At 40.7% G+C, this 17,111-nt stretch overlaps 1 protein-coding gene across 1 annotated transcript in view; it reads right to left on the bottom strand.

Moving 5' to 3' along the window:
- Positions 1-16,158, bottom strand: part of LOC132823692 (PH domain leucine-rich repeat-containing protein phosphatase 2-like) — a 141,748-nt gene extending 125,590 nt beyond the window's left edge. The window contains exons 1-2 of the mRNA XM_060837659.1: positions 16,027-16,158; positions 9,774-10,087 (exon numbers count right to left, since the gene is read on the bottom strand). Of these exons, the coding sequence (XP_060693642.1) occupies positions 9,774-10,081 (308 nt within the window). The 5' untranslated portion in view covers positions 10,082-10,087; positions 16,027-16,158. The remainder of the gene's footprint in view (positions 1-9,773; positions 10,088-16,026) is intronic.
- Positions 16,159-17,111: the final 953 nt, after the last annotated feature.

Genomic DNA, 17,111 nt, shown 5'->3' with positions numbered 1-17,111 from the left:
AAGTGAGAAAATATCCAATACACTCACTTTCCATTGATAACAGAGGAAGAACAAGACAGCATGTAAAAGAACAAAGTAATACAATTGCAACAACAGAAATATCTGGACCATGGAAATTTTTTTGTTTTTTTTGGGGTGGGGAGGGGAGCTTGGAATGGTGGAGGTAACGTAGTAATGCCGAGATCCAGGCTAATCCTCCAGGAACATGAGTTCAAAACCCATATGGCAGCTGATGAAATTTAAAATGTATTTAAAACTGATCTCAGCAATGATTGATTGATATCATCAATGGAAGATCTGTCATCTTTACCTGGTTTGGCTACATGCGACTCCAAACCCACAACATTATGGCGGCCTCTTAACTGCTCTCTGAAATATCCTAGTAAGCCAACCAGGAAAATACCACATTCCAAGCAAACAAAAATTTTAAACAAAAAAAAGTCCAACATTTATCAAATTATAAAATTTTGCTTTCATAGATCTGTGGAGATTTCCAGACTTAAACAGTTTTTTAAAAAAAACTTAAAAACCAGTAAGATTAACATGTATTACAGAAAATCTAATACCAATCTTGATTTTCCATGGGCAAGCACTTGAAAAGTTTAATTTATTTAAAGCACACATTCAGCAAGATTACAGAAGAGGGGTCATGCTTGAGGACCTATTAGCTTCCAAAAACATTGCTTAAATTGATTTGATATAATTTGATTATCAAAAATAACAAAATTAATAGCTACTGTAGGGTCACATAATAGGAAAAGATAGAACAGAAAACTGGTCTTTTATTTCATAAAAAGAGGCACTGAATAACCGACATAAATTTCTTAAAGACTGGAGAAAGAAAGAGAGCTGCTTGGAGGCCAGTGTTCGAGAACTCTGCATTTTCAAAAGTATGATTTCAAGGCTAGTGTATTTAGCAAAATCATGTTAGAATATATTTGGAGGCAAAAATAATGAGTTTAATGCATCATAACAAACTTTTACATAAGTGAATTAAAAGGAACTGATGACATTTAGCATGGAGAAGTGTAAAATAACTATGGGACAATGAACTAAATATAACAGAGTAAAATAAAAAAAAGGTAAGAAGCAGAAAAGTCAAATTTTCATTCAAAAATTTAATTGGAATAAATATACCAGAGGAGAACATTAAAGAAAAAAATTCATGCAAGACAGCAAAGGGCTAGGAGAATAAAACAAGTCATTTGGGAAATCCAAATTACAAATAAACTACTACTTGTTCATTCTTAAAACATTTTTGAAAATTAAATTCCTGCTTTTATTTCCAATGACTCCAGTCAAAATTAGAATGGTTAGTTGCATTATTGCTACAAGGTGGAGTATTGGCATTGTACACTGAGTTATAATCACCAAATAGTGTGATTATCCCGAAATAACTGCCTTACCAAAGTTAACTACCAGAGTGTGAAGTCTGCATTCATTGAATGACTCAATAGCATGAAGACAGATAAGCAGTACCTTTGAACCATCAGACAAGATTCCACCAAAATGGTAATAAGCAAATGAACCTTGAAGGCAGCGAACAGAGGATAAGGGAGAAAAATGATAAACAAAATAACCTTGAGGGTTGTTAAAAATAAGACAAGACATGTCATAAACAAATAGATAATAAAAATCGAAGTAGAATAAGTCAAGTTGCTAACCACACTAAAGTAATATCCGTAGTAGATCAGCAATGTTAGGACTGATTAAGTAGTCAACCTGGATGCAAGAAGACAAAGTTATTGTGAGAGGGACAGAAACCCAGATTATGATTAGGACTGCAGAATACTGAAGAACATCCAGGGGAAAAGGCTACAAGTAGTTCTTCTAATAATGTGATGTTGCATCCTTGTGCAACGCTGCATTATAGAAAAATTGCACTTTAGAAACAGCATTTGAAGTGTTGGTGACATAATCACATTACAGCCAACACATGTTTTAAAAGTTCACACTTTAGAAACAGTGTCCCCAGTTCGTCAGTTGTGTTACAGCGAATTCACATTAACGAAATGTGCATTATCACAGAACAACCTGCACTACGAATTCAAGAAACACCTAATAATTTACATCATTGATATCTAGCTCCCAAATGTTGGGCAGGCTGACCGTTACTAAATGTATAGTTTGGGAAACTAAGGTGGGTTTTAAATAATTCAAAGTATAAATAGCCTGAATAATGAAGAGCTTACACTTGAAACATGGACTCTCCTGCTCCTTGGGTACTGCCTGACTGGCTGTGCTTTTTCAACACCACACTTTTTGACTCTTATCTCCAGCATCTGCAGTCCTCACTTTCTCCCACTCAGCCACTTTGTCAAGCAAACCTGCCATTCAGTAAGATCATGACCGATCTGATTATCCCACATTCCTACCTGCCTCTAATTGTGTTTCACCCCTTGCTCATACCCTCAGAGAAGAATCATTTTGCCTCATCTGTCTTAAATGGCCAACCATAATTCTAGATAGTCCCACAAGAGGAAACATCCTTTCCACATCAACCCTATCAAGGGCCTTCAGGATCTCATGTGTTTCAAACAAGTCATTTCTCACTCTGAACCCCAGCAGATACAAGCCTAGCCTGTCCAACCTTTCCTCATAAGGTAACCTGTCCATTTCAGGTATTAGTCAAGGAAACCTTCCCTAAATTGCTTCCAATGTATTTACCGCTTTCCTTAAAGATGACAACCAATATTGTGCACAATACTCCAGACACTATCTCATCAGTACCCCTATAATTGAAGCACAGTCTTCCTACTTCAATTATCTCACAATAACTTTTATTTGCTTTCCTAATTACTTCCTGTATTTGCATACGAACTTTTTAGAATTCATGTAATGGGACACAGGTCTCTCTGCAAGCTCTCACCGTTTTAGATAATTTTTAAGTTTTCCAGATATTTTCACATCCTCTCACATTATACATTTTCCAGATCTCAAACTATGTACATCATTTTGTAGCCTCCTTTCGTCCTTTTCACAATTTCTACCTATTTTTAGGTAATCAGCAAATTTTGCAATTATATCTTTGGATCCCTCATCCAAGTCTTCAAAAAACAGTATAAAAAAGGTTTGGTTCCAACACTTAACCTTGTTATGCACATTTGTCACATCATGCCAAACAGGAAATAAACTACTTGGGCAACTTTCCATTAGCTAGTCAATCATCCATCCATACCAATAAGTAAACTCTCTGAACTATGAGATTTTACTTTCTGCAATAACTGTTAATGTGGCACCTTATCAAATGCTTTCTGGATATCTAAGTACAATATATCCATTCCTTCATTCATAGCATGTTTCTCCCTCAAAAGTACTGCAACAAATTTGTTTCAATATGATTTCCCTTTAACAAAACCATGTTGACTCTGTCTGATTAGTTTGAACTTTTCAGGATTACAGTGGCGCTGGAAAAGCGCAGCAGGTCAGGCAGTACCCAAGGAGCAGGAAAATTGACGTTTCAGGCAAAAGCCCTTCATCAGGAATGAGGCAGGGAGCCTCTGGGTTGGAGAGATGGGAGTTGGGGGGTGGGGGGGGGGGGGGGAGAAGATAGCAAAAGAGTACAATAGGTGGATGGGAGTGGGGATGAAGATGATAGGTCAGAGAGGAGAGTGGAGCAGATAGGTGGGAAGGGAGATTGGCAGGTTGCACAGGTCATGGTGATGGTGCTGAGCTGGTATGTTGGAACTGGAGTAAGGTTGGGGGCGGGTGGGGTGGAGGCAGAATTAAGAAACTGACCACATTGGAACACTTCAACCCAGGGTGTCAATGTGGAAGATGAGGCGTGTTTCCTCCAAGCAAAGGGTGGTGAGGGAGTACTGGTGGAGGCAGCCCAGGACCTGCAATGTCCTCGGCAGAGTAAGCGGGGTTGAAATTTTCAGCCACGGGCGATGGAGCTGCTTGGTGCAGGTGTCCTGGAGATGTTCCCTAAAGCACTCTGCGAGAAGGCATCCAGTCTCCCCAACGTAGAGGAGACCCCATCAGGAGCAACAGATACAATAAATGACATTTGTGGACATGCAGGTGAAACTTTAGTGGATGTGGAAGGCTTCTTTGGGGCTTTGGATGGAGGTGACGGGAGAGGTGTGAGCACAGGTTTTGCAATTCCTGTGGTAGCAGGGGAAGCTGCCAGGAGGTGTGGGTGGGTTGTTTTGAGGGGGGTGGGGTCCATGGACCTGACCAGGTGGTCACGGAGGGAACAGTCTTTGCGGAAAGCAGATAGGGGTGGGGAGGGAAATATATCCCTGGTGGTGGGGAGCATTTGTAGGTGGCAGAATGTCAGCGTTGGAGGACATATTCAACCGCGTGAGAAGGGAAATTGCAGTCTTTAAAGGAGGAGGCCATCTGGTGTGTTCTGTGGTGGAACTGGTCCTCCTGGGAGCAGATACGGCAAAGGCGTAAGTATTGGGAATACGGGATAGTATTTTTGCAGGAGGTAGGGTGGAAAGAGGTGTAATCCAGGTAGCTGTGGGAGTCAGTGGGTTTGTAAAAAATGACAGCATTGAGTTGGTCTTCATTGATAGAGATGAAAAGGTCCAGGCAGAGCAGGAAAGTGTCAAAGATGGTCCAGGTGAATTTAAAATCAGGGTGGAATGTGTTGGTGAAGTTGATGATCTGCTCAACCTCCTCGCAGAAGCAGGAGGTGGCGCCGATGCAGTCATCAATGTAATGGAGGAAGAGGTGGGGCGTGGTGCCGGTGTAACTATGGAAGATGGACTGTTCCACGTAGCCAAAGAGACAGGCATAGCTGGGGCCCATGCGGGTACCCATGGCTATCCCTTTCGTCTGGAAGAAGTGGGAGAAATTGTTAAGGGTGAGGACCAGTTCATCCAAACGAGGAAGAAACGGAGGGCTTGGAGGCCCTGGTCATAGCGGATGGAGGGTAGAGGGATTGGATGTCCATGGTGTAGATGAGGTGTTGGAGGCCAGGGAAACAGATGTCTTGGAGGAGATGGAGGGCACGGGTGGTGTCTCAAACATATGTTCCACTGCCACTCCACCACCCGACACCTGGAGGAAGAAAGCTTCATCTTCCGCATCAGAACTCTTCAACCCCAGGGCATCAATGTGGTCTTCACCAGTTTCCACATTTCCCCTCCCCTCACCCCAGTTCCAACCCCAGCACCGTCCTCATGACCTGTCCCATCTGTCAATCTTCCTTCCCATTTATCCGCTCCACCCTATCACCTTCAGCCCCACCTCCACCCATCTATTGCACTCTTAGCTGCCTTCTCACCAGCAGGAAATGTCGATTTTCCTGCTCCTCTGATGCTGCCTAACCTGCTTTTCTAGCACCACTCTAATCTGGACTCTGATCTCCAATATCTGCAGTCCTCACTTTCGCCTACTTTGAACTTTTCCCAAGTGGCCTGGTACTACACCTTTAATAACAACTTCTAACACCTTCCTATGAACCTGGCTTCTAGCTTTTTGCTTCCTGTCTCTTCTCCTTTTGATTAAAAAGGAGTTAAGCTTGCTATCTTCCAATCTAAAGAACTAGACACTCCCAGAGACGAAAAAGTAAACAGATTGCTATTTGTATTATAAAAACACCAATGGTAACTGATCATAAGTTTTTCAAAGTATGAATCTCAAAACAAAAACTCATTATCAAGAAGCAATAATAAGAGCCCTCCATCATAAAGCAAAAAGTGTTAAACTTAAACAAAATTTTAGTTTGGTCCATTTTATAAAATAATATCTAGCCTCCATACCCTCATCTTTTGGGAGGTGTTGGAAAGAGTTCAGAAGACGGCCAAGAGCTAGTTTTGAGAAGATTTGTAGTTCAGGTTGAGGGTCTGGATGTAGGTTTGCTTGCTGAGCTGTAAGGTTCATTTTCAGATACTTCGGCACCATAGTAGGTAACATCCTCAGCAAGCCTCCTGATGAAGCGCTGCTGATAATTCATGCTTTCTACTTATATCTTTGGGTTTGTGATATCACTTCCTGTGGTGATGTCATTTCCTATGATGTAATTTTCCATTTTTTTTCTCAGGAGTGCTACATCGGGTCCAAATCAAATGTATTTATTGATAGAGTTCCGGTTGGAATGTCATGCTTCTAGAAATTCTCGTGCATGTCTCTGTTTGGCTTGTCCTAAGGTGGATTTGTTATCCCAGTCCAAGTGGTGTCCTTCCTTATCTGTATGTAAAGATACTAGTGAGAGAGGGTCATGTCATTTTGTGGTTAGTTAATGTTTATGTATCTTGGTGGCTAGTTTTCTGCCTGTTTATCCAGTGTAGTGTTTGTTACAGTTCTTGCACAGTATTTTGTAAATGACATTAGTTTTGCTTGTTGTCCGTATAGGGTCTTTCAAGTTCATTAGCTGCTGTTTTAGTGTGTTAGGGGTTTTGTGGGCTTCCATGCTGCCAAGTGGTCTAAGTAATCTGGCAAATATTTCTGAGATGCCTTTGATATAGGGGAAGAGTGGCTGGGGTTTCTGGGTGCATTTTGTCTGCTTGTTTGGGTTTGTTGCTGAGAAATCAGCAGACTGTGTTCATTAGGTATCTATTCTTTTTGAATACACTGCATAGGTGAATTTGTTTTGAAGACCAAAGACCATAGAAGAGGATGAAATAATGATCTCCTTTAATGTTAAGGCTGTGTTCACACCAATCAACATCATCAACCTGGCCAAGAAAACACTGACCACACTATTAGAAGACCCAAAGACACATACACCAAACACCACTAATTTCATCAGCAAGGACTGTATCATCAAGCTAGTGTACCTCTGCCTTACCACCAAATTCACCTTCAACAACGAAACCTACAGACAAACCAATGGAACACCCATGGACCTCCGATATCAGGGTTCTTAGCAGAGACAGTAATGCAGAGACTCAAACTTTGGATCCGCTACGTGGATGACACCTTTGTCATCACTAAACGAAACAAATTAGAGGAAATTTTCAAGACTATCAATAATACCCTTACTGGCATAACATTCACTAAAGAGGAGGAAACAACAACAAACTGCCATTCCTAGATATCACAGTAGAGCAAACAGTCAATGGGGAACTTCAAACCAGCATCTACATGAAAACAAGACATACAAACCAAATATTGAACTCCAGAAGCAATCATCCCAACATCCACAAATGAAGCTGCATCAGAACATTTCAATGAGCCAACACACACTGCAGCACAAAGGAACTACGCAGAGCAGAGGAAAATCACTTATACAGTGTATTCAAAAAGAACGGGTACCCAATAAACATAGTCCACCGATTTCTCAGCAACAAACCCAAACAAGGAGACAAAATGCGTCCAGAAACCCTAACCACTCTCCCCTAGAAAGACACCTCGGAAATGACTGCCAGATTACTCAGACCCCTTGGCATCATGGTAGCCCACAAAACCAACACACTAAAACAGCAGCTAATGAACTTGAAACACACTGTACAGACAACAAGCAAAACCAATTTCAATTACAAAATATCGTGCAAGAACTGTAACAAACACTACATTGGACAACAGGCAGAAAACTAGCCACCAGGGTACATGAACATCAACTAGCCACAAAACGACATGACCCTCTCTCACTCATATCCTTACACACGATAAGGAAGGACACCACTTGGACTGGGACAATACATCCATTCTAGGACAAGTCAAACAGAGACGTGCATGAGAATTCCTAGAAACAGAGTTCCAGATGGAATGCCATCAACAAACATATTGAGGTAGACCCCATTTACCACCCCCTGAGAAAAAGAACAGGAAATGACATCACCAACCCAAACATATAAATAGAAAGCAGGAATCATCAGCAGTGCTTCATCTGGAGGCTGACTGAAGATGTTACCTAGTATGGTGACAAAGTGTCAGAAAATGAATCTTCCAGCTCAGTGAGCAAAACCACATCCAGTAATTCTCAGTATAAAATCCTTAGTTATCTTCCCAGATTCAGAGAACTCAGCCCTCATTTCCAGAAAAACAGAGACTTTGGGGACATCTGTATTACTCAAAATGGCAGAGACTAAATCAACTAGATAAATTAGGAAAATGAAAACTGAAAAGCTCTTTACAGAGGGTCACTGACTTTCAGAATAAGCAGATTTGCTACAGGTGTTCCAAAAGAAACTTCAATTTCAGCAAAATGTTGATGGCGTTTCATACAAAATACAGTGCAGTTTTTCATGACATACTTCCTTCCCACCATGATTTGCCAGGATTTGTTGAAGAGGCAAAGAGGAACTTCCCAGAATTGTTTTGTCCCAAAATGGATTCAGATTTTTTCTAAATTTGCCTCACCAGAGAAATTAAGTGGTTATTGGTGAACAAATATTGTTTTCTAGTTTACAACAGAGATGACTGGAACAGAGTCTATAGCACTGAGTCTTCCTCTGTATGTTTTATACACTGTCTACAGTATGTTCAACATAGATAAAAGAAGCTATTAATCATTGCAGTTGAGAACGATAATCTGCAACTGAAGTGTTGAACAGATTCCTGTTCCACTGAAGTTATCAAATTTTGGATGAACGGTGGGTCCGATCTGCATTCTTGGAAGGACATCAAAATCCAAATGGCCCTACCTGAAGAGTAGACAATCCTCTCATTGCCTTGGTGAATGATCTTCAAAGAATATGGTTCAAATGGGTAATGATAATCTTTTCACTAAATATATTAATTCACAAGAAGAATGCATTCTTGCTAAAGTCAGCATTACTGCTCATCTCTACATGCCCATAAATGGTGGGAAAACTGCATCCTTGAATCAGTACACTCCATGCAGGATGTACAGCATAGGAATGCAACAGTCAGTCTAACCAGTCCACACCAGTGTTCATCTCACAATGCTATCATATAGGCATCTGCAGGATTTTGTCAAATGTAGTGAAGGAACACTGATACATTTACACATTAGAATGCTCTGTAACTTGGAGGGGAATTTGGTGGAAATTATGTTTCTATGGATCTGTTGCCCTTGTTTGTTAAGCTGATAGAGTGCAGATTTGGGAGGTAGTATTGACAAAACCTGAGTTACTGCAGTGCATCTTGTAGATGGTGTACTTCAAGTTGCCAAGGATTCCTTGACAATATTTCATTGCAGTTATGGTATTGTAAGAATAAGATAAGAAAGGAGGACCTTAAGATGACAACTTAACTACAGATCAATTATTACATACCCTACCAACTTTACCAGATTTCAATTCCCACTTAAAACACCACAGAATATCAATTAGAAGGCTAAATTTTAGTGACATTTTAAATTTTTCTGTTTTATTTTGAGTTATTTATAAAGTAATGGGAAATCACACTGGTGCAATTACAAAGTGCATTTGGAAGAGAAAACTAACCCTTTTGTTTTGAAAACATTCACAGCACGTCTATCATTAGCAGCTCCTTCTGTAGTGCAGTAATATTAAAGAGGCTGTGCAGTTACTTTCAAAGGCAACAAGGCACCAAAAGTAGCTTTCATCAACTTCCAGAAAAACTGCAAACTCTACTATGGATGTAAAGTCTGCCATCTTACATTTGAAAGTGCCAATCTAATGTTTCAGACAATAAGAATATATTTTAAGTTAAACACTTACGCAATTTAAAGCATTGTTTGCCACAAATGTATCTCATTGTTTAATTTTTACTCCGCCCACCACTCTTCCTTCATCCACCCCCTAACAAAACCATCTCTCCTCAAAATTACTTTTGTCTGAGATTTTACTAGCCAAACACCATCAATGGATTCGTTTGAATAACCTGCCAGCATTTTACGTGTAAAAGTCTAATGATCATCCTACAGAAATATTGGATTTAGGATTCTCTACCTGATGAGATCACCATGGAGTTGCAGATAGAGATCATCCTTATCCTGAGTACACAGCTCTGTTGTAGTGGTTTCAGTACTGCAGAGTACCAGCTGCAGGTCCGGACCAGATGATGATGAAGACGAGCATGATAATGATGATAGTAATGCACCCTGGGAAGAGGTGGAAGTTGCAGCATTCGATGACACCATCTCTTTTCCATGAATATATATACATCCTCTTCTTACATCTCCTTTGAGCCATTCTTTCTCTCGTACACCCAGACTACTCTTCTTTCCCAGGCAGCTCCTGCTGGCATTGCGCTTCATGTTCCTCTATGAAAGAGAAGATTAATAACATGCATAAGAATGTATCCAAGTAATCTACTTGGAGCTCAGGTTTCTAAGATTCAAACTCAAGATGAAAGTGGCAAAGTTGTGTGATTGAACCTGGAGGTATTAATGCTGGGGTGAAATAAATGTACAAAGTTGAAAACTAAAATAATGTACTAGCAGAATTTAGAGAGACAATGATAGTAAGAAAGAAAGTATTCAAGAGCTAAGATTCAAGTTACGATTATATATCATTGATAAATGAAACATTTCAGTATCTGCCAGACATCAGAATCAAAATGTATATTTTATACTGTAGGCTTGCTAAATTTCATTTTTATTTCATGAAATTAATCTATGGATGGAAAAAATTTAATTGCTTTATATAAAGCAAACAGCACTGCTATAAAATGAAATGTCTTTCTGCCCACGCACAAACCAATAAACTTAAAAAAACTGGAGGAAAATGAAACTTTGATGGCAATCAAAAAAGTTACCTGCACTTCCAAAATGCACTATAGAGCAATAAAATAACATCTCATTGTCAGTGTAGGATTAAAAATTCCTGAGATTCTGAAATCCTACAAGATTTCTTTAGAGGTTGAAAGAACTGGACTTTTATTGATCAAGACATACCTTTGGATACACTAATCTAATTTCTGGTAAAACTGAAGTTTAAACACTGCAGAACAATAAATATTATGGCCTAATATTTGCCAGTTGTAGAGAATTTTAATCTATCCACAAGGTTCCTGAAACAGATGGCAATGCTCATTTAAATTACCCAGGGCATAATGACCTATATTGAAGTACATACAAAGCATATTACAGTCTACAAGGACATAGAAGTTGCCTTTTAAGCTGCTCAGCAATCGCTAGACAAATACTGCAACCTGAGGACAGGTGACAGCACAACTTTCTGTCCAAAATGAGTGACTTCTGAGATAATACTGGTAGTTGTGCAATTGTCATATTATGACAATCATATGAGAAACCAATAATCATACGATCAATCCATAATTACCACTTTCTAGTGATCTCACCAGTCAAAGGTAACTTAACTGTTGATTATTCAGTCATCAGTTGACAAGATTCCATCTCAATGCCTGTTAAAGCAGACAGTAAGTGGATCCCAGTTTATATTGCAACCACCTGCACAAATCCTCAGAAATCCAAAATTTTATTCCTGTCAGAATTAAGTCAGTGATGTATAGTGTTGATATTTTAAGCCATTCTTTCCAATGCCATGAATCCCTTGATTTGCAACTATTCAAACTTCTGCACCATTATTGTCTTTACTGTGTTACCACCAATCCTATAAATGTAATACAGTGGTAGAAAACATGCTGATTGTTTGCACTTGGTTCAGTTAGACAGAAAGACAGCACCTAGATCAAGGGGCCTGGGCAGAAACAGAAATGAGGGCACAAGACAGTAACTTGAGACTTTGACCAAAAGTACCTTAAGATGTTCAGTGGTAGAACAAATCCTAAAAATACTCATAACAATTTTGGAATACTGTGCATTTTTGGTCTCCCTCCTATTGGAAGGATGGCATGAAACTTGAAAGGGTTCAGAAAAGATTTACAAGGATGATGCCAGGGTGGGAGGATTTGAGCTATAGGGAGAGGCTGAATTGACTGGGCTGTTTTCCCTGAAGCGGAGGCAGAGGGATGACCTTATAGAGGTTTATAACATCACGAGGGTCATGGATAGCATAAATAGGAAAGGTTTTTTCCCCTGGGGAAGGAGACTCCAGAACTAGAGGGCATAGGTTTAGGGTGAGAGGGAAAAAAATTAAAAAGAACCTAAGGGGCAACTTTTTCATACAGAAGGTAGTGCATGGATGGAATAAACTGCCAGAGGAAGTGGTGGACGCTTATAGAATTACAGCATTTAAAAGGCATGTGGATGAGTATATGAATAGAAAGGGTTGAGAGGGTATGGGCCAAGTGCTGGCAAATGAGACTAGATCTGGTCAGGATATCTGGTCAGCATGGAAGAGTCTAGTTCCGTGCTGCACATCTCAATGACTCTAAATCGCATCTTAAGTTTTCATGAAACTCAGCACATTGGATTCAATCCAATCACCTTGCTATTCCAACAATCATCTCATCACCTCTCTCCCAAACAATAAGGGCTTCAACATATACATTTTTTTAAAAAAGTATGAATCATGGACCACGTCTTGCTTTCTATCCTTCAGAAAGAAAGTAAGTAATTGGCAGCCAGGTAGTTTAGAAAGTTAGAGCATGGCGATTATGCTATCAAAATCTTGTGGATTCCTACTAGTCAATGTTGCTGGGATTCAGCACCAGACTTAAAGGGCTCTTGTGGAGCAGTGGTAGTGTCCTGACTACCAAGTTAGGAGGCCTGAGTACAAGTGCCACCTGCTCCAGATGTGTAAAATAACATCTCTGAACAGGTTGATTAGAAAAGTTAAGATTAAAGTATATTTAACTTAAGGGGTCTTGTTAACACAGTGGCAGTGCCCCTGCCTGGGTGCCAGAACATCCAGGTTCAAGTCCCATCTGTATCAAGATATCCACATAGGTTGAATAAAAATAATTTAGGGCTTTTGTGCTGCACTGGTAGTGTTCCACCTCAGGGACAGAAGGTATTCACCAAGGCTTCTTAGACAACACCTTACAAATCCAAAATTACTACTATTTAGAAGGACAAGAGCAACCGATACATGGGACCACCACCACTTGCAGACTCCCTTTCAAGTCACTTCCCATCGTGACTTGGAGGAATAGCACCTGTCCTTCACTGTCACTAGGTCAAAACCCTGGAACTTACTCTCTCTTTGTCCCCTGCACCTCCATTCCAATATCATTGTGGGCATATCTTCACCAAATGAATTGCAGCAGTTCAAAAAGGCAAATCAAGACCTACTGTCTAAAGGGTAGGTAAGGATGAGAAATAAAAGACTGGCCAACAAGCAAACCCCACATCCTATGAATGATTAAATAAAAATCCCACCTGTCATGGTGGAATGTCTTAACATGTCTGAATGAGTTGATTAAACAAATAACTTAAGTATCCTAGCTTCTTATAAATCAGTATTATACAATCAAATAAAAAGCCAACATTACTAAAGACAAAAGATGGCCAAGGTTTTAAATAAGATCTTTTCTTCCATATTCATTATAAAAGATAGTGCAGGTAAAGAAACCAGAGACAGGGATATACTTGAATGAATCAGCACTGAGGAAGGGCTGATTTTGGTAGGCTCAAAAAGTGGATAAATCCTCAAGCCCACGTGATGCATTGCAGACTGCTATGGGAGGTAGGGGAAAGAGACTGCAGATGCTGAGAGTTAATTTTCAAATCCATTCTGCCAATAGGAGTAATGCCAGGAGACCAGAGGACAACTCATGTAATACCATTATTCAACTGTGGTAGAACATCTGCGGTAGGGCAACGCTTGGAAAATATCCTGAAGGACAGAATAAATCTCCACTTGGAGAGGCAAGGATTATCAACGTAGATTTGAAAATGGAAGAACATGTTTAGAAATCTGACTGAAGAGAGGAGTTGACTAGGTGTGTAGATAAGGGTAGTGAGCAGTTGGTCTGGTCAAGTCGTTTTTAAGTCTATGTCGACAAGGTATTGGTTAAAAAGTTAAGAGCCCAAGGGTTCCAGGGCAATTTGGCAAATTGGATCCAAAATTAACAGAGAATGATGGACAAACGCTGGTTTTGTGACTAGAAGACTGATTCCTGAGGTGTGCCACAGTGTTTGGCGCTGGGTTCCTTGGTGTTCATTGTATATATTAACGATCTGGACGTGAATAGAAGAGGGTTGATCAGTTGATTTGCAGATGGCATGGAAATTGATGGAGTAGTAAATAGCAAGGAGGAAAGCTTTATGTTACAAAACTGGCTTGTCAGATGAGCTGAGCAGTGACAAATCAAATTTATCCTGGAAAGTGTGAAGTGATGCATCCTTATAAAATTTAATAAAACAAAGGAAATATCCATTGAATTATAGGACCCTAGGAGATACAGAGAACGTGAACGGCCTTGATGTGCATATCCACAGATGCTTGAAGGCAGCATGACATAGATCAGGTGGCACATAGGACACTTGCCTTTCAAACCGGAACTCCATTAACAAACAGAGATTTCGACCCCATTTACCAACCTCTCTGAAACAAAACCAGATGTAGTATCACACATCTGATATCACACACACAACACACCAAGACACAAATAGCAACACTTGGCCAGAGGCTCACGAGCATGGTGACAAAATGTCTGAAACCAGACCCACCAGCTTAGCGAGCAAACCGACAACCTAAGCTACAAATCCCCAAAATCTCATACTTGTCTTTATTATTCAAGGCATTGCACACAAGACTTTAAGATATAACAGTAAAATTCACCCAATGGCCAACTGAATCTGCTCCACCATTTGATCACGGCTAACATGTTTCTCAATCCCATTTTCCTGCCTTCTCCAAGTAGATGTAAATGAAGCCATGTGCAAGGTTAGTCAGGCCACAGTTGGAGTACTGTGTGCAGTTCTGATTGCCATATTATATAAGGATGTGATTGCAGCAGTTCAGTTATGCAATAGCTGGGTTATTTTCCTTAAAGATCAAAAAAAACTGCAGATGCTAGAATCCAAGGTAGACAAGGAGGGTGGAAGAATACAGCAATCCAGACAGCATAAGGAGATGGGGAAGTCATATTTTGGGTGTAACCCTTCACCTCCTGATGCTGTCTGGCTTGCTGTGTTCTTCCAGCCTCCTGCTTGTGTTCCTTAGAGATGTGGGGGGGGTGAAATCTGATTGAGATACATATGAAGTTTGAGCAGCGTGGACAGTGGCATACCTTTCCCATTGTCAAGGGATCAATAACCAGATGTCACAATTTTAAGGCGAGGAGGTGGTTTAGATGGAATTTGACGAAAACGAAATTCAGCCAGAGGGGCGGTGGGTACCTACAGCGCCTTATCTAAAAAGATGTAAAGATAGGAACCTTTAACTAGTACTTAGATCAGCACTTGAAACGCCATTAAAGCTTAGAATCAAATACTGGAAAATATTATTAGAATAGATGGATATGTAATGTCCAAAGCGGACATTATGGGCCGAAAGGCCTATTTCCTAGCTGTAAACAAACCTAACTCCAAACCTGTCCACCACGGACTTTGTGAGAAGAAACCGTCAGCATGTCAAGTCACAAGGAATGCTGATGGAACAGAACATGCACCGAATTTGACTCATCACTTTCATTTTTGCTATCTCATTTTAGAAGGCCATCAGGCGTATATGGAACACTTGATTAATAAAATATGTCATTAAAATGTCTTAACGGTATAGAATTACGAAAAAAAATTGCTAATTCATCTGAAACACCCATTACGTGACACTTTGTTTCTGATGATCTGGGCGTTGGTAGTTCCTACAGGTTTTCAATGTTGAACAAGATATTACAGCAACATGTAAGGACGGTGCAACTAACAGGAAAAAAAGACGCATTTTACAACTGTTCACCTTCAGGTCATTTTACTGCAACTGATTTAGATCATGGTAACTTGCACGCGAAATGGATAAATACAAAGACTAGCTTTGGAGATACTGCAATGTGCAATTTTTTAAAAAAAGTACACATTTAGCGCATTTGTATTTCTCATATTAGGATAAGCATGAACTGTTAAAGGTACCGTGACGGTTTTTAAAAAAACTGCGTTTATCCTGCACAGAGACAGGGAAAAACTGATCACCTGGAATCCGCTGCGTTGAAACCGCAATGTTTTAATGTAGTAAACATTTCCAGTAAATATACTAATCTAATTAGCCGCAATAGATAACTTTTCATTTGAACATCTGAAATGAAAGAACAGCGTCGCTTGAAATAAATCAAAACGGAGGTGATTAGAACCTACATTCTTCAGAGGTCAATTAACAGGAGCCAGACTGTGAACGTTACCTTTAAGACGCGCACCCCTCTCCCTGTAACCGCCGAGCTCGAGCCGCATCCGGGGCCAGGCTTCGGTTGCGGGGAGAGCGGCTCCACCGTCTGAGCGGCGCCGGGGCCCGGGCTGCTCGCTTCGGCCAGCAACCCCGCCGCACATGGAACCCGCCTCCCCGCCTCCATCTCCATCAGCGGCGATGTTACCTCGGCCATTGTGGTCACAGCCGCATCGAGACCAAAATAATTGTCGAAAAGAACGGGGAATGTGGAGCGATCAAAGGGAAGGAAGCGGGAACGTTAGCAGCCTAAACCCTCACCGCTCAGTACTCTCCTGTCGCCATGATGACAACACTCGGTCTGTTAAAGAGAAGCCGCCACGCTCCAGCGGGGATATGTGCTTATCTGCATACTCATACATTATTCATGAAACTTCACGTCATTTGCATAGTAACGATTAGCATTATTCATGAATTAGGCGAAATGCGTCATCAAGCCTCAACGTAAAGGGCTCGAGGGCATAATATTAATGTCCCTCTCTCTAAAAAAGGAGGTCCGAGTTCAAGTCCATGCTATTCCATAGACGTATCATAGATATTTCCTTTGATTGAAGGATTGAGATGCTATCATACCAAAGGATGCTTTGAACTAAGAAACATAAAATTTTGGGGCCACAGTGGTAATGTACCTACCTTTGAACCAGAAGGCCATCTTCAATGCTACCTGCTAAACTCCTAGCAGATGACGACCTGGTGGTCTCAGCTATAAGGGACATTGTGCAGATGTAGAGAGAGAGCAGCAGCAGGTAGGCCCTCATTGCTGAAAGTCTGGGGGGGGAAGCAACCACAGCATAAATTCACAGCCTATTAGAACACTAGAGTCTACAGCCATGTAGTTAGTCCAGATCCCTACCAGGTGGACAAATGACCCTGCCCATGACAGCATTACTCCACCCACTAACCCAAGACTGGCCCCGATGGAGACAAATGACTGGCTGACTGAAGTAAAGCAAGGTGTACATATCCTTAAACTGGGGACTGCTGCACAGCACAGGCACTTGCTTGGTTGGCTATGTACTAAATGTCAATGCAAGGCAAGCTATA

The sequence above is a fragment of the Hemiscyllium ocellatum genome, chromosome 17, assembly GCF_020745735.1.
Source record: "Hemiscyllium ocellatum isolate sHemOce1 chromosome 17, sHemOce1.pat.X.cur, whole genome shotgun sequence".
In the NCBI taxonomy this organism is placed as follows: Eukaryota; Metazoa; Chordata; class Chondrichthyes; order Orectolobiformes; family Hemiscylliidae; genus Hemiscyllium; species Hemiscyllium ocellatum.
Note: the sequence above shows the minus strand (reverse complement) of the source record. Positions and strands in the feature narration are given on the sequence as shown.